This window comes from Rutilus rutilus, assembly GCF_951802725.1.
Source record: "Rutilus rutilus genome assembly, chromosome: 7".
Classification (NCBI taxonomy): Eukaryota; Metazoa; Chordata; class Actinopteri; order Cypriniformes; family Leuciscidae; genus Rutilus; species Rutilus rutilus.
In genome coordinates this window covers 43,518,315-43,536,893 of record NC_140221.1, presented here as the reverse complement: position 1 = coordinate 43,536,893, position 18,579 = coordinate 43,518,315, and the positions used below count along the sequence as shown (strand labels likewise).

Below are 18,579 nucleotides of genomic sequence, written 5' to 3'. Positions count from 1 at the left end.
ATAGCATTGGGAAATAATTATAAAACAGAGATTCCTTTTGGAAAAACGAAGGTAAATCACTAATTAAAAGCAACTTTGACAAACACTGGCAACATAATCCGGGTATAGGTAGAGAATAAACAATATATTTAAAAACCTATTCAAACTAAAATCTTTATAAGTATAAACAGAAGATTATTTCTACGTGAATCTGGTCTAGAGATCAATGCTTTTACCAAAAACTGTACTTTGATTTGATCATTTACTCACCTAATATAGTAGGTGGCGGTATGCAGATTTTACAATGGTCTATAACCCGCCAAAACACTAGAAGAAGAATTTGAAATCTTTTCCGCGCGCTAAATGAGATCAGATTACACTTCCACAAAGGAAAACCGACGGCACGCACTTCACTTTCTCCTGCTTTATTTAAACTGTTAACTCATATAAGGTAACTTTTTTAAACAAAATATATTCAACAAAATATAATATTACCCTAGATGTCTACAACAACTTGTAATATATTTTTAGAATGAATGTTTTATCGAATGATTTCTGTTACCTCAATAATAGCAACACAAATCACTACAAACACCTATAATTGTATGTTTTCACCGGTTACAAACAAATGCTGTAAAGGATAAAATGCGCTTGTTGTGACTTATTTGTGAAAGAATTTACAATCCAAAAAGCTTACATTGTATGAACATCAGAGGCTCTAAAACGCAATGCTATCAAAGGTGTTTTGATTAGTGGTGTTTCGTTCATGAACGAATCGTGTCGAATCACTGTTATGATCTAAGATTACATAAAAGAAGATATTTTGAAGAATGTTGGTAATCAAACAGTTGACGGTAACTTAGCCGTTTACTTCCATTGTATATTTTTCCTACTATGGAAGTCAATGGGCTACATTAACTGTCTGGTTATCAACATTCTTCAAAATATCTTTCTTTGTGTTCAACAGAAGAAAGAAACTCACAGGTTTGAAACAACTTGAGGTTGAGTAAATGACCATTTTAATTTTTCAAAACAAGGACAAAATCTAACCAACCAGCCAATTAAACTGCATACAGATGGGCTAAAAAAAAGATTAAGTAAAGATAAATACTTAAGCACTCACAGATAACTCACTGAATGCCAACTATACTTATCTGACTGTGAAAATATTAATTAAATATTAATGTTAGCAGAAGAATAACACAATAACACATTGCAAGGTAATACTAATTTAAAGGCACACTATGCAGTTTCCGTTTTTCTCAAACAACGCAACTGTCGTAAATACCACTCACGCAGAGCCGTCTCTGCACTCTTCCGACCACGCTTTCTTGGTTTTCTTCGTCGACTCTGCCATGATTCACGTCTGAAATGCGTGCTAGTGTCTTCCATAGAGACTGCTTCATATGTTGTTAATGTATGTGACGTCGTGCCGTAAAGCAAGTCGTGACTCTCGTGAGATTTGTCGGGGCGCCACCTATCAAACTTGCATTGCTGGTTTTGCCAGCGGCGCCCATTCGCTCTAGTTCGAGTTTGTTTACCATAGAAAAGATTTCGAAGCTGTTATAATAAGGTACAAATCTAGCATAGTGTGCCTTTAAGAATAATAGGTGACTGTCACTAATTTTAAGAGGTTACATTGTTAAAATAACCAAGTTATGCAAGTTAAAAATCTTTCTCAGCTCTTCATCATTTGTTCTGTTCAAAGATGCTCAGAAGAAAGTCTAAAAACATGCCTAAAGTACCACCCAACAAAAAACTGAAGCAGACCGACCTTCGGAGCTCCTTTCAACAGAGCCGTGTGGGTGACTGTTATTCTTCTCATCCTCTCTGCTTAGACACTGCGTTGGGTTTAGGCTTAGTTGTAATGGAAATGTTTTTGTCTCTTTCAGAAACAGACTGCCAGAGACAATGAATCTGGGGAGACGTCACAAGCGAGTGACAATGTTCAGGTAAGGACATGATATTTGTTGATTGTTTTATAGTGCTTAAGGCCTACAAAACAAAAAAAACACTTGTCACAATTTACTGTGAATTATAGTGCCTGAGTGAGGGTTATCAACATTCCAATAAAAAATCCCAATTATACTTAATAAAAATGTAATCAGTTGCTAAATCCAAATGCTGTTGGGGGTAACTCATTACAAGTAACTTGAGTTACATAATCAGATTACTTTTTCAAGTAACTAGTAAAGTAATGCATTACTTTTTCAATTTACAACAAAATATCCAAGTTACTTTTTCAAATAGGTAACGCTAGTTACTTTTTCACATTTGACTAACAGCTCTCCTGTCCCCATGTTAAAGTGAGAAGTAGAAATAAAGTGAGGTGTTGTGTGCGCTGTGTAAACATGATGGTTATTTTAGTTCTAGACTAAATGTGAACATGCATTTACTCATCTCACTTGCACAAAAACATTCAGTATTCCTCAAAATGAATAAACAATAAAATACAATCTCAGAATTTTACGCAAAACGTTTATAAATTAACTAATATTAAATTACACAAATACACTTTATGTATTTAAAGGGGTGGTTCGGGATTTTTGACATCGGACCTCATTTTTAAGTCAGCCTGGTTGTTATTCATCAGTGGAGACATTTTTTTTTTTTAAATTATCAAGTCCTTATATTTGGATAGTTAGCCGATGCTAGGCTAGGGCGAGTCAATGGTAGATGTTAGCCAGCCATTAAAAACCGTTTTACCCACTCCACAGTGCACCAAACGCAAATCAATTATAACACTAGACTATCGATGCAAATGTCCGTTGAGAGAATAATGTTAGAAATCAAACTTACCTTTCATCACATTGCATTAGTTATAATTTGTTCCCTGTAATCATAAGCCTTGTCTACAGCAGCAGCGGAGTGATATTGATTACCTAGGCAACCGAGTGAGCCGGTACACACATGTACTACACACACTGTAGTGCGCTTCTGTTCTGTGTTTACTTTTTGCCGCATTACTAACCGGAGCAAAGTAAAATTCCGCAGCTGCTGAGAAACTAGTTCCTTTGGGATCATTGAGATGAAAGGTAAGTTTGATTTCTAACATTATTCTCTCAACGGACATTTGCATCGATAGTCTAGTGTTATAATTGATTTGCGTTTGGTGCACTGTGGAGTGGGTAAAACGGTTTTTAATGGCTGGCTAACATCTACCATTGACTCGCGCTAGCCTAGCATCGGCTAACTATCCAAATATAAGGACTGGATACATTTTTTTTTTAAATGTCTCCACTGATGAATAACAACCAGGCTGACTTAAAAATGAGGTCCGATGTCAAAAATCCCGAACCACCCCTTTAATCTCACTTTATTTACCAATGTCTTTGCTGCTTGACCTTCAATGGTCTAATTCAACCATACTAATAAGCAAAAAGGACTTTAGATTAGATTTACAAATAAGAGCATTGAACTTCCTTCTCCTCTATCCTATTGTTCTTTAATCCAGAATGGCAGCACAGCTGAAAGGTTATTTTGAGTGGCGCCCTCTACTGTACAGGCGTAAATATGCATTTTATATGCCTGAGGCTTATTCATTTGGTGTGACCTTAATGAACATAAAGGTCCATGTTTAATAAAAATGTTCACAAAACTTAATGAAATGTTTAGTGAAATTAGAAAATATGTAAGAGATTGTTAATTTAGTTATATTGTATACACATTCTCATATCCATATATTTTGTTTTATTGTCACTAGTAATAATCTCAGGGTTTACTGGGTTTTACATGATTCTTTTTGTAGTGTGGTATTGGTGGTGGTGTACTAAAATAAACATTGTCACGTGTGTATAGCTTCTTCTAACCGCTGATTCCTGATGGTTTAGAGGACAATTACTCGAGTCGCCCCCTATCGTTTCAAAGAATAGTACAACGGCGAGCGCGTCAAATATAAATGCCTCGTCCATTTGCGGAGGTGCGCGCGCAGTATGCGGAGACTCGCGCTGCGGTGCCAGGCGAAAGTATAAACAAGGCTTAAGTGAACATGTCAAAACTTTGCCCAAAGTTGATGCAGCATCATGCTACAAACCTAATAATTACTGCAATAATGATCCAGTGGTGACTACAAAGAAATCTCTAATGTTTATTTTGGTCATGGCTTGTCTTAACGAAGACAATTTGACGGTCATCGTAGAAGTCACACTGCAATTCTGATTCTGCCAGAACTTCGTCTGAGGTAAAATTTGATCACAACTGTCATTAATCGGCTGTAGGTGAACATGTCAAACTAATGATCAAAGACTTCAGATTTTATCCTAGGATCAGTGGAATCTTTTAGGATTTGCAAAATTTGTCTCAGGCGGCCAAATCGTGGCCAAAATCACACAGTGTGCACCCGGCTTGAATGATATTCTTATAAAAGACAATTTTTAAAGAAATCATTGTTATTTCGCAGTGTTTTAACTCTCAATGTAGAAATAAAGACACAGATGGAATGGTAACAAATCAAAAATATTCTGTTTGAACTGTAATAAAATATCAATGATTTCGACTTGTCAATTACAGCAGATGTTTTTGAATGTTCTATACACTGTATTTTCTCAAGGTATATTTGTTTCACTCTCAGGGTGAAAAGACATTTGTTTTGCTTTGCGGCATCATATTTGCTGTGAAATTTCCATAACATGAATGTTCCATAAATGTTTACCTGTCCTTTTCATTATTTAAATTATTGTAGAAAGATGTAGACAGTGGTACGCCTGCATTAACTTCGCTGTTGACATTTTCCCAGAAAACGACGGCTCATTCATTTCAGAAAGAAGTTGAAGAGGGACCCTCAAAAGATCTGAAGCTGGTAGATCACTTTCTGTAACACATGCATAATTAATCATTTATTACAAACATTTTTTAGTGGAATTCACTTGAATGCTTGTGTACATAAATACTTTTTTCTCATTTTAACAGGAAGTCGAAGAGAAAAAACACACTTTTACTTTTTGTTTAAACTCTGAGACATATTCAGTGCCATTTAAAACTTCCATGACTGTGCTTGAGGCTCTTAATACAACGGGAATTTTCATGAGTGAAAAAGACAAACAGAAGAATAATCAGAAAGAAATACTCATCCAAAGAACCAATAGAAAAGATCCTAGAGCTGCTGTGAAGACAGATTTCCCCTGCTGTCTTATTGAAGAAGATGATATCTTAGACATAACTTTCATCCAAAAGGATGGAAATAGTTCTACAAATCAAGTCAGTAAAAGAGGTAAACCTGAAACATTAGTCACCTTTTTGGTTGAAAAAGAAGGAGGGCCAACAGTGACATGTTTACTGAAGAGCAAAGCTTTGAGGAAAAAGGTTCGTTATGTTTGTGTGTTTGCATTCAAAGGTGAGAAAATCAAAACTGCTCTTAAACGTGATGGACGATTTAACAATGTCATTTTCAAAAAACACTGTGCCCTTTCTGAGTCTGGTACAGAGACAAAACATGAATTTTCAATACCTGTAACAGAAACGCTTAACAAAAAGACTTTCCAGGTAGTTGTTATCAGTGACAACAATCAGCCAGAGAGTCAGGAGGATGCGACTTGTGTCCAAACTGAGCCTAATGAAGCTTCAGATGCTGATGCGGCAGGAAATGCCGGGCCAAGCCAGAATCACATCAACACTGAGCAAGAAAAACAACAAAATGGAAACACAACAAAGTCGACCAATCCTTCAACCAAGCGGTATGCTGTTAAACCCATAGACAAATCTGAAGAGATTGCGAAAATTCTGCGTGATCAGCATAAAGATTTACTGGAGACATTACAGCAGCGAGAGAACCTAAAGAACAAGTCTGAGGTTCTGAAGTTCTTCAAAGAAGAATATCAAAAAAGTGTTGAAAACTTCTTGGAGGTGAAGAAAGTGAAGCAGCTCATGAGACTCTCTGACTCTGTGTGTCAGATTCGAGTGGAGGGATCCGCCAGAGGAACTGGTTTCTTACTCTTTGACAGATTCATCCTCACTAATGCTCATGTTATTGGAGAATTTGACCCTTTCTCCAAGAAGCTTTCAAAGACATTCACTGCTGTATTTGGATATGAAGATTTGGAAGCAAATGAGACCAAGTATGTGCCGATCAAGGAACAGGTTGCAGCGTACTATTATGGCAAAGACAACATGGGCAGGTATCTTGACTTTGCTCTTCTTGAACTGAAAGCCACTGATGAAATTGCTAACGGTCTTGGATTGCTCAGTCAATACATTCATGCCCCCCCTCCTAACAGAGGTCAGATCTGCATTGTGGGACATCCAGGAGAAGGGGTCAAGAAAATGGACCCCTGCTTCATCATTGAGAGAGAGAATCTACAAGAGGCTGCAGATAAACACGTATCTGAGAATCGTGATTTCATTCATGTGATTACACAACAGTGTTTGGCAGAGAAATGGGAAAATCATGACAACAAGATCCATTACGACTCTTGTTTCTTTCACGGATCTTCTGGCTCTCCAGTTTTTGATGAACACTGCTATCTGATTGGTGTGCACACTGGTGGATATGTTTACCCAGGAGCAAAACAGCAAATTAAAAGCATTGTGGAATATGCCTATTCCATGCAGCCCATCCTGGAGAGTATCATCACACAGGCCAAGAAAAGTGAGAGATCTGACATCCTAAAATTACTCTCTGAATATAAATCTTTAAATCTTAACTTGGAAGACAATGATGTGAACATGGAAATAGATCCATAAAACCAGGAAGACTAGATGAATAATGGGACAGCAGAGTCTTGAGTTTTGATTGGCGCCACTGTGTCTATATCATATTCATATATCTTGGGGTATTATGCAGCAGGCGCGGATTTATGGGTGGGCCTGGGCATGTGCCCACCCAGATTGACCGGTGGCCCTCCCAATCAGATTAATACAAACAATTTAAAATTTTAATTTTAATAATAATAATGACTTAACAAATCATTTCATTTTATTAGTTTCCTGAGGACATTTATGTACAGTAGGTACGAAAAATAGCTACAAAAGAAAACTATTATGTCGGCATATCACGTGTCAGTCCAGTAATGCTATCACGCAACACCGCTCTCCGTGCGCGCACTGACTTAACGTTGTGATAGTCTACATGTGAGTCGCGTGACAGACAGATGACCTTCAGGTTTAAAGCAGCCGGGAGGGCTGACTGACATGAGTACAAGGCATAGGCCTATTTAAATTCACTACCGAAGTACCGATGTGCTATAGTTGACATATTTATCAGGCGTGTTACATAGGCGTAATTTGCGGGTGGGGCGGGTGGGATGGGTGGGACATGTCCCCACCACTTTTTGCCAGGGTCGATATTGTCCCCACCACTTTTTAAAACATCTCGCGGCACGAATGTACCAATTCTACAAAAAAATAAAACATCTCCAGTTAACTGGCAGAGCATTCATTTCATTCGTTTTTTAAATAAGAGACGATCTAGCGCTGAAATGTGTTTTTTAAATCAAGTGATCAAAGTGCTCGTTGCCGCTGCGATCAGTGGCGCAGATACATTGTTTTCTCGTGTGGCTCGCGCACACGCCGCACAGTCTTCACTCGGACGCGCGCTTCAATCCGTTGCGGATACTTTCTATTCGTTCTGGTGAAATCACAAAACATAATGCACACAGACGTGTCCCTGCTTGATATACAACCACTGATGAACATAATCGGTTTTGATGAGAGAAAAAATCTATACGAGAAAAAAAAACTATACGAGTGCGGATTAGAACCGAAAACCTCTGGCACGATTGGCGAACGTTCTACCACTGGACCATTAAGGTATCCGTTTATCTAATAGGCGGATACGACAAATTAAACCCCATGTAGCCTACTATTTAAATCGATTGCTGGACATCGTAATGTTATTGTACATATATCTGATTTAGCAAAGTTACGCCACTGGGCGTGTATATAAGCTTAAAAAACCGAGGCCCCTCCGTATATTCACCAGGCCCACCTATTAATGAAATTCTGTACCCACCACTGTTATGCAGGCATGTTTAATAAACAATTTAATTCAATTATGTGTAGAGTTATAAGTTCTGTATGATTCCTGGATTACTCTATGCAAATGTGTCTATTCATTGTCCCTATGTCATTGTCTATTGACTTGATTCTTGTGTAACTTTAATATCCTGATCTCTGTTAGACTGTATCTGTATGATTCCAAAGGATAAATTATATTCTGCTTAATTTCCAGAAATCCTTAATGCTATATTTTAAAGTGATAGACACAAAATGATAATGCTATCATTAATTATTTACCCTCATCATTTCAAACCTGTATGACTTTCTTAAGCAGAAGAAATATGTTTTGGGGGAAAAAATAGACAACATGAATAAATATTCATGAATTTTCATTTTTGGTTCAAGTATCCCTTTAAAAGATCAACATTCTAATTAAATATCTTTGACTGCTCCAGCATTGTTCAATTCTGCGGATGTTTGTAAAAAAAAATAGGCCTACAGCTACACATATACATTGTATATCTTTTTATAAACCTGTTGTCTTATTTTTTCTAACCTTGTGCCTTATTTTTGCTATATTAAATAATCATGCTGAACAAAATATATTGGCCTCATTCTTGACTATAAGCACTTCCAGACTGTAAACAATGAGACACAAGAGCCATCGGCACATATCCTCTGCACACGAGAACCAGACAAGTCCTCTGCACAGACGCTATGGCCAGCTTTAACTCCTCTGCCTTCATATGTTGGCATGATGTACTCTGATTCTGACACAGAAGGAATTTGATGAAATGTTCTGAATAATATCAATCCACAATTTTAACTTGTGATGCAGCCTAAGAATTAGTCTGGCTTTCACCAGAACAAGCTCAATCTTTTAAGACTGAACATTAGTCTGGGGAGTCTGGTCTATATTTTCTACTGCACAAGAGGCACGATCAACGGGCATAGTTCAATTGACTCTGTACGCAATTGGATAGTCCTTCAACCAATCAGACCAACGATCCAGGTGACATACTTTCCAGCAAAAACTCCAGGCAGGAAATGTGTCAACAAATGTGTTGGTTTGTAGCATTGATCAGCGGTTTGCAGAAGCACTAATGGCATCCAGCGATTTTTGCAGGTTGTGCAACAAAAAAAACATGAAATTGAGTGGTATTTACACCCACTGAGCGATTTGTTTGCTACACTAAAGAAGCCATTGAGCATCGTCGAGAGGTTAGAAGGAATTGGATTGGATTAAACCCGCCAATAGCGCGCCAGGTGGATAAGCCAGTTCGTGATTGGTCCCCGCAAATTTGTAACGGAAGCAGGATAGAAGAATGAACAGGTTTCCAGCCTGAGCTGCAGGGCGAAATCTAATCGCTGGCCGATCGGGCTGGGTTTACCCAGTCTAGCCTAGAATCATAACCACACCATATTGGTCCCCAAACTGAGCCTGGTTTCTCCCAAGGTTTATTTTTTCTCCATTTCTGTCACCTGATGGAGTTTGGGTTCCTTGCTACTGTCATCTCTGTCTTGATTAGTTTGAGGACACTTAATATTCAGCAATATTATTGATTTGATTGCACCGACCCTCTTGGAATAAGAACTGAGCTGATGATGATATCACTCTTTTCTACAGAGCTGCTTTATTACTGAACTCATTTCATAATTGATTAACTTTGCAGTTATTGAACCAAACTGAATCAACACTGAACTGATTTCACCTGAATAATGATGGTTTTTGTCTTTTTAGAGCTGCTTTATTGCAGTTGAATTCTGTTTGCATCATTGATAATTATTTTCCTGTTTATCACTGTAAAGCTGATTTGGAACAATCTATTGTATAAAGTGCTATAGAAATCATACACCATACAATACCATAATTCAGAGTTTTAATTCCATTTCTGCTTTTGTGCTGCCTCTGCCTATAAAGTACTTGAGATTTTGAATGGCATTCACACAAGACTGTAGCAAAGTACCATTAGCACCACATGGCTCTTTTGTAAAATAATTAGATATGAAACAATATAGGTTAAGTGTACCAAGCCCACCAAAATCTAAGTCTAGGTTTTTTTCATAGATATTAGCATGGTTTATAAGTAACATAATTTGTTAAAATGCAAGATTTATCTCTCATTTGAAAATGTATCAATTAGTTGATGTAGATTTTAGAATATAAAATTAAGATATTTTATGAATAAAGTCAGAAGTCTGGCATGGGCTTAACTTTGGTACAATTTAAGCCCGCATGTGTTCCAAATAAGCCCAAATCATGATTGATTCACAAAATATAAAACATATTTTATTTTAAAGAAGTAAAACATCAATATAGTGTTCAGAATATATTCAGTGACAGTGAAGTATTAAAAAAAATATTTTTACTAATGTTTGATTAGAGTCTTGGGTGGGATGGGTAGGTGTTAGTGCCTGAGGGTCCAGGATGGTGGTCTGGATCCTTAAGTCGGCCTGACTCTGGAGTTGGAGCTGGAATCAACCGGGTGTATCTCGAGAGCCAAGCCGAGTTAGGACTCTATACTCTGGGCTTGGGGGGGGGGGGGTCTTCTAGTGGCTCCCCCACACTGGAAGTCTGGAGCCTTAAATCGACTTGACTCTGGAGTGATGCCCGGTCAAAGGTGAAATTTTGACCAGGAGTATTTCGGTAAGAACCCAAGTTAGGGCTCCAGACTCTGGGGTTAGTGTGGTCCGAGTTATGACCAAACTTGATTCCCGAGTTATCCCTGGTGAAAGATCCATATGAAGTTACCGTATCTTGGGAAGAAAGCCAAGTTGGGACTCCATACTCCCGGCATATGAGGCCCACTGGGTGACCCCCTCCATGCCCCGAGTCTGGAGCCCCAACACTGCTTGGGTCCAGAGTAATGCCTGGTCAAAATTGGATAGGAAGTGGCGATATCTCTGAAAGTTAATTTATGAAAATAATCTTCTCTACCTAATTTTACATTCGTTTACAAATAAATACATCATAAATTGTTGTGATGTATTTATTTGTAAATTAATGTAAAATTTGTTGTTCACATGCGTAATTCTTTGACAGTCTATCTTTCAGTAAGGTTAATAGTTTGACCTTGAGATTAGCTTTTTGCACGAGTGCACATCTTTCCATGTAAAGGAAAATGATATAAAATGATAAATTATTATTTGTTCATACACAAAAAAACAATACATTTATCTCTTATTTGACATAATATTAATGCACTTACCAAAGAAATGGATGAAAAAGGCAGAAATGTGTGTTGATTTCTGGTTCCCGAAACACAGCTGTTTGTGTGTGTGTTTGTGTGAGGTCCCTTGAGACAGCATGTACGGCTAACTCGACATTGAAAACAAACAACAATAAAAAGTCAGGAAAGTAACAAATCACTGGATTACTTAAAATAATGAGCTGGATAAAATATGATTTTCTCTTTTTTTAATTTGAGTTGAAAGTGGGCTTAAAGGGTACATGGGTACACTTACCTATATGGGTATTTATCTCATGTATTATAGACAACTGAATGTGTTTCTCTACATGATGTTCTATTATAAGCTGAACAAAACCTGACAATAGAAATAATATAGGCTACTCTTTTTATGTTTTTCATAAAATCAAAGCGGACTGTATTTATTTATTGCCAGTGATCAACAGACGTTTCTTTGTTAATCAAAGCGGAGCATCTAGCATCCATTGTAAGTCCTATATTTCTGCAATATTTCCTAATTTATTATAGGGCCTTTACGAAAACAGATCTTATTATTTTCTTTCAAAATCTTTTGCATGAGTCTATTTGTTTTTTGAGTTGTGAACTGCATTAAATAAAAAATAAATTAGCAATTCTGAAGGACACCAGCACATTTAGGGATACAAGGAAATGAAATAGACAAATTAGCTAAATATAGCTTTGAAAAATAATAAAATAGAGATTCCTCTTGGAAAAAAAGAAGGTAAATCATTAATTAAAAGTAACTTCGACAAACACTGGCAAAATAATCGGGGATAAAGGTAGAGAATATTCAACACAATCTCATGAAAGTGCGAACAATCTCGTACCATTTATACGCCAAACATTATGTTTTTTGCGTGCATATACTTCGTAAACCCCTTGGGTAGGATTAGGAGTGCAGAGTGCGCCATAAAGTGCGTATCATATGCACGCAAAAAAAAAAACTAGCTTTGGCGTATAAATGGCACGATAAATTATATTCGTGGTATAGAAACGCACTTTCATGAGATCGGGCTACACAATTATTTGATTGATCTCTAGAGTTTAGACTCAGTCTAGACCAAAGACTGTAGGTAGCCTACTTTGATTTGATCATGTACTCACAGTAGGTGGCGGTATGCAGCTTTTACAATGGTCAGTAACCCGCCAAAACACTAGAGGAAGAACTTTAAATATTTTGCGGCCACTGCTTGAGAGATCAGATTACATTTCACACACAAAGGAAAACAGACGACACGCACTTTCTCCTGCTTCATTTAGGCTTCATATTTTAACTCATATATAAGGTAACTTTTTAAAACAAAATGTCATATCATATTCAACAAACTATAATATTACCTTAGACGTTTACTACAACTTTTAAAAATAAACTTTTATATTTTCACTGGAAATAAAACAAATGCTGTAAAGGATAAATTGCGCTTTGTTGCGACTTATATGTGAACGAATTTACACACAAAAAATGTACGTATCTATGAACATCAAAGATTCTGAAACGCGATGATACCAAAAGTGTTTGGATTAGTGTTTTTTAGTTCGTGAACGAATTACTGTCACGTGCTGCGCTTTGGTGGGGGTCGAACAATGGGGAGCGGAATGTTTTTCGTGAATGAAGATTTGCTGGACGACGAACGTGTCCTCTATCAAATGCCAGGCCTTCATTTGTTTTAAGAAATAGTGTGTGCAAAACAGGCACTAATCCAATTTGTCACATCTCCTCGCGTTGTTAATTCAGTAAGGCCTTAATCCTGTTATCATTCCAGAAATAAAAATCGTTTACAATCCAGTTGTGTGAAATTGTAAGCAAATTTTTATTTACCAAATTATGTGAACTGTGCACTATACATAGGCTACTTCAGTAATGTAGTGTATAACAGATTTGTTTTTTTTTAAATCAGATTTCTCAGATATTAATCTTGAGCTCCTCATTTGTCCTTTTCGCAGAAACACTGAATTGCCAACATCACTCCTGATCAACACTAGAGGAAAAAAAATGAAGAACAGCATCACTCTTGATCAACACCAACAGGGAAAAATACAGAACAGCATTTTGAATTATTTTGAGGTGACAAAATGCTAGATATTATGAGTCATATATCTGATTTATAAATATTGATTTTTACATTTCTAAGCTTGGCTATTGCCATTTTTTTATTTTGAACACTGTATTGAAATTCCTTATAGTCTAAATGATTATGGTATGATTGTGGAATGTCTGAATGCAGCCGACTGACAGCAACATAGCCGGAAGGGCGTCACAAACTGGTGAAAATGTACAGGTAAGCCCATGATATTTCAATAATAATGATTCAGGTTTAAGAAACAAAGTTTTAGGTAATTGCTCATGTCTCAGCTAATGAAGACATCAAGGTCAAGTAAATAAGCAAGTGCAAAAGAAACATCGATTTTTCTTTTATTTCAAAATTAATAGACTGACTGCAACATAGCCGAAAGGGTGTCACAAACTGGTGAAAATGTGCAGGTAAGCCCATGATATTTCAATAATAATGATTCAGATCTTAGAAACAAAGTTTTAGGTAATTGCTCATGTCTCAGCTAATGAAGATATCAAGCAAGTGCAAAAGAAAAATATTTTTCATTTATTTCAAAATAAAAAATACTTTTTAAAGACCAATGTCTTTAATCATTAGTTCAGAGACACGAAGTTGCTCATAAAATAGCACTGCACTATATTCCCAGACCTCTGGATCCTGTTACGTGTGAGGAACAGACCAAAAACTTGCATTTATTCAAATAATTTTCTTGAATATTTAACCTCCGCATTTGTTTCTGCATATTCAAAGAATACAAATAACAAATGCTGGTCAGTTGCTCACAAAAAAGCTGCTCTATGACTTTAATAGACTTGCAATATATGAACTACTTTTCCTTTCCACTCTGAGATTTCATATTTTTAAATGGTGCATGTTAAAAAAAAATAACAATCTTATATACAGTGAGGAAAATAAGTATTTGAACACCCTGCTATTTTGCAAGTTCTCCCACTTAGAAATCATGGAGGGGTCTGAAATTGTCATCGTAGGTGCATGTCCACTGTGAGAGACATAATCTAAAAAAAAAAAATCCAGAAATCACAATATATGATTTTTTAACTATTTATTTGTATGATACAGCTGCAAATAAGTATTTGAACACCTGTCTATCAGCTAGAATTCTGACCCTCAAAGACCTGTTAGTCTGCCTTTAAAATGTCCACCTCCACTCCATTTATTATCCTAAATTAGATGCACCTGTTTGAGGTCGTTAGCTGCATAAAGACACCTGTCCACCCCATACAATCAGTAAGAATCCAACTACTAACATGGCCAAGACCAAAGAGCTGTCCAAAGACACTAGAGACAAAATTGTACACCTCCACAAGGCTGGAAAGGGCTACGGGGAAATTGCCAAGCAGCTTGGTGAAAAAAGGTCCACTGTTGGAGCAATCATTAGAAAATGGAAGAAGCTAAACATGACTGTCAATCTCCCTCGGACTGGGGCTCCATGCAAGATCTCACCTCGTGGGGTCTCAATGATCCTAAGAAAGGTGAGAAATCAGCCCAGAACTACACGGGAGGAGCTGGTCAATGACCTGAAAAGAGCTGGGACCACCGTTTCCAAGGTTACTGTTGGTAATACACTAAGACGTCATGGTTTGAAATCATGCATGGCACGGAAGGTTCCCCTGCTTAAACCAGCACATGTCAAGGCCCGTCTTAAGTTTGCCAATGACCATTTGGATGATCCAGAGGAGTCATGGGAGAAAGTCATGTGTTCAGATGAGACCAAAATAGAACTTTTTGGTCATAATTCCACTAAATGTGTTTGGAGGAAGAAGAATGATGAGTACCATCCCAAGAACACCATCCCTACTGTGAAGCATGGGGGTGGTAGCATCATGCTTTGGGGGTGTTTTTCTGCACATGGGACAGGGCGACTGCACTGTATTAAGGAGAGGATGACCGGGGCCATGTATTGCGAGATTTTAGGGAACAACCTCCTTCCCTCAGTTAGAGCATTGAAGATGGGTCGAGGCTGGGTCTTCCAACATGACAATGACCCGAAGCACACAGCCAGGATAACCAAGGAGTGGCTCTGTAAGAAGCATATCAAGGTTCTGGCGTGGCCTAGCCAGTCTCCAGACCTAAACCCAATAGAGAATCTTTGGAGGGAGCTCAAACTCCGTGTTTCTCAGCGACAGCCCAGAAACCTGACTGATCTAGAGAAGATCTGTGTGGAGGAGTGGGCCAAAATCCCTCCTGCAGTGTGTGCAAACCTGGTGAAAAACTACAGGAAACGTTTGACCTCTGTAATTGCAAACAAAGGCTACTGTACCAAATATTAACATTGATTTTCTCAGGTGTTCAAATACTTATTTGCAGCTGTATCATACAAATAAATAGTTAAAAAATCATACATTGTGATTTTTGGATTTTTTTTTTTAGATTATGTCTCTCACAGTGGACATGCACCTACGATGACAATTTCAGACCCCTCCATGATTTCTAAGTGGGAGAACTTGCAAAATAGCAGGGTGTTCAAATACTTATTTTCCTCACTGTACTTTGAGTGCACTTTTCATTAATTCTGTGTGGCAATATCATAAAATTCTGTGTAATTTTGGTAATGTCCTAAATGGTATTAGATTCAAATGTGTTAATAATAATACATGCTATTTTAATGTTTCTTATGCCGTTGTTCTAGAAAAGAATAAATATTTCAAGAAAGAAAAAAGGAAACGATGGCCGTCCTCTAAAGGTTTGTTGCATACTGACAAATCTGTATCATTGGATGAGGATTATTTAAGGGTCTCATGAAAAAGTGTGTGGAATTACTCTAGCTAAAGCATTTTGGAAAGTCAAAGCTTCTTGAAAGCTGCTTTAAAAGGCCATATCTTTTTAGAGTGATAAATTATTGCATTTATGATTTACAATATGATGGTAAACCCATGTTCACTAGTGGACTCCTATTAATACTGTTGTGTTGACATTCACTCAGGAAAGGAAGAATGATTTTTTCAAGGATAAAGTTAAAGAGGGTCCATCAAAAAGCCAAATGCTGCAGGTTTGTGAATTTAAATAGTACTTGGTACTTATCAATTCAAATGCCTTTACCTGTATTGCATTTCTTGTCCTTCAGATCTTCTACTTCATGAATAATAAACCTAAATTAAAGAATTAAAAAAAGTGAACATTATGAACTGTTGTGATCAGTGGCTTGAGGATCCAAATTAAATCTGGAAAATTGTGCGGATACTCATCCCTGCTGTATAACATTTGTATATATTATAATATTTTTGCAATATTGCTAATCATTTAATGGAAATCCTTTATTTATAATTCTTTAATTTTGTTCTGTATTCTTGTTCTTCTGAATTTAACAGCGTCACGAGGGGCAAAGCCACACTTTCAATTTCTGCTACCAATCTAAGAGGCATGCAGTGGCGTGTGATACATCCAAGACTGTGCTTGATGCTCTTAATACAAACAGCATTCTCAAGAAGATTAAAAATGACAAAATGGAGAAAGAAATAGTCATCAAGAGATCCAAAGGAGAAGTTCCTAGAGCTGCTGTGAAGACCGATTTCCCCTGCTGTCTTATTGAAAAAGATGAGCGCTTAGACATAACCTTCATCAAAAATACTAGAAATGTTGATACAAAGAAAAAAACAACTGGACGGCTTTCATTATCTAATAAATCAGAAAACTTTGTGATCTTTTACATTAAAACAAAAGGAGGGGATAAAGTGAAACGCTTAATGAAAAACCATGAGCTGAGGAAGAAAGTTGAGGATGTTTGTGTGTACGCGTTCAAAGAAGACAGACTGAAGGATGCTCTCCGGCGTGACGGACGCTTCATCAATGACATATTTGATAAACAGTGTGCACTCCGTGAGTTTGGGAGCGAGATAAACCATGTAATGTCAAGCACTGTAGAGCATCTTGATCGAAAGCATTTTGAGATCATTGTTATCAGTGATAAAAAGGAGCCAGACAGCCAAGACTTCTTGAGTGATGTCAGCACTGAAATGAATGAAGCTTCAGCCGCTGATTTGAAAGAAAACGTTGATCCTAACCAGCATCCCGTTAACACCGAACAAGAAGAAACTCAAAAGAGAAACGCAATGAAATCCACAAATACTTCAGCTAAATCGTTTAAAATAATTCCAGACTCTGAAGAGATTCTGAGAATTTTGCGTTCTCAGTTTCCATTTTTACTGGATGTATTATTAAAGCGGCAAGAGAAGCCAAGGAAAAAACCTCAGGTCCAAAGAGTTTGGAGAGCAGAATATGATAAAAGTGTTGAGATTTTCTCTGAGGTGTATAAAATAAAGCAGCTCATGAGACTCTCTGACTCGGTGTGTCAGATTCGAGTGGAGGGATCCGCTAGAGGAACCGGCTTCCTACTCTTTGGGCAATTTATTCTCACTAACGCACATGTTGTTAGGGAATTTCTCGAGTCTTCAGACAAGCTTTCTTCTACAAAGTCTTTAGAAGCTGCATTTGATTTTGAACGTCTGGACTCAAAGGTGAAGCTGGTGCGGGTCAAGAAACAGATCGCTGCTTACTGTAACATAACAGACGCCAACAATAGGCATCTTGACTTTGCTCTTCTTGAACTGGATGCTGGTGATGAAATCACAGGTTGTCCTGAGTTGCTCAGTCGTTTTAGTCCTGGCCCCCCTCCTAGCCACGGTGGGATCTGCATTGTGGGACATCCAGAAGGTGGGATTAAGAAAATGGACCCCTGCTTCATCATTGGGAAAGATAAAACACAAGAGGCTGCAGATAAACACATATCTGAGAATCGTGATTTCATTCATGTGATTACACAGAGGAGTTTGGAAGATAAATGGGACATTTATGAGAACCAGATTACTTATAACTCTTGTTTCTTTCACGGATCTTCTGGCTCTCCAGTTTTTGATGAACACTGCAAACTGATTGGTGTGCACACTGGTGGATATGTTTACCCAGGAGAAAAGGGTAAAACTAGAAGCATGATTGAATATGGCTATTCCATGCAGTCCATCCTGGATATGATCAGGACACAGGCTAAGATAAAAGGTTTGCATGAAATCGTCAGTATCTTAGAAGCCTACAGCGATAAAAGCTACGAGTATGGAACTGCAGATCAAGAGAATCAGGCCGACTATGAGATGGAAGATTCTGATTGAAGGGAATTTTTTTTCCTTGGATAAACATGACATCAAGCCTTCATTTCTCAGAGATTTTTCAATGTCTTTATTATGGGGGTTCTCATTTCATATAATTATTAGCAGTGATTGTGTGTTCAAAAGCAAAAGTTACACTTGGTTTCTCTTATTTTTGACAAGTGTAAAGTCATGCATCTCATCTGCAGGTGTTTGTGGGTCTGACTTGTGCGAAGAGAACAGAACAGTGATCATTGTTCATTTGGCAGAGACTAACAATACAGTTGTTTTTTTTAAGTTTCTTTA

General features: G+C 37.4%; 2 protein-coding genes across 2 annotated transcripts; both read left to right on the top strand.

Annotated features, from left to right (window-relative positions):
- Positions 1-352: 352 nt before the first annotated feature.
- On the top strand, positions 353-6,797 carry LOC311293967 (serine protease FAM111A-like). Its single transcript, XM_084414576.1, has 5 exons — positions 353-430; positions 1,688-1,780; positions 1,872-1,931; positions 4,715-4,777; positions 4,888-6,797. Exons 2-5 carry the CDS (start codon positions 1,712-1,714, stop codon positions 6,655-6,657), a joined length of 1,962 nt encoding a protein of 653 aa, XP_084270702.1. The 5' UTR covers positions 353-430; positions 1,688-1,711; the 3' UTR covers positions 6,658-6,797.
- A 6,273-nt stretch (positions 6,798-13,070) lies between these two features.
- On the top strand, positions 13,071-18,297 carry LOC311293777 (serine protease FAM111A-like; the record flags this gene model as incomplete). Its single annotated transcript, XM_084414263.1, has 6 exons — positions 13,071-13,185; positions 13,346-13,399; positions 13,552-13,602; positions 15,825-15,878; positions 16,119-16,184; positions 16,504-18,297. The coding sequence occupies exons 1-6, from the start codon at positions 13,114-13,116 to the stop codon at positions 18,295-18,297; spliced, it is 2,091 nt and encodes a 696-aa protein (XP_084270389.1). The 5' UTR covers positions 13,071-13,113.
- Positions 18,298-18,579: the final 282 nt, after the last annotated feature.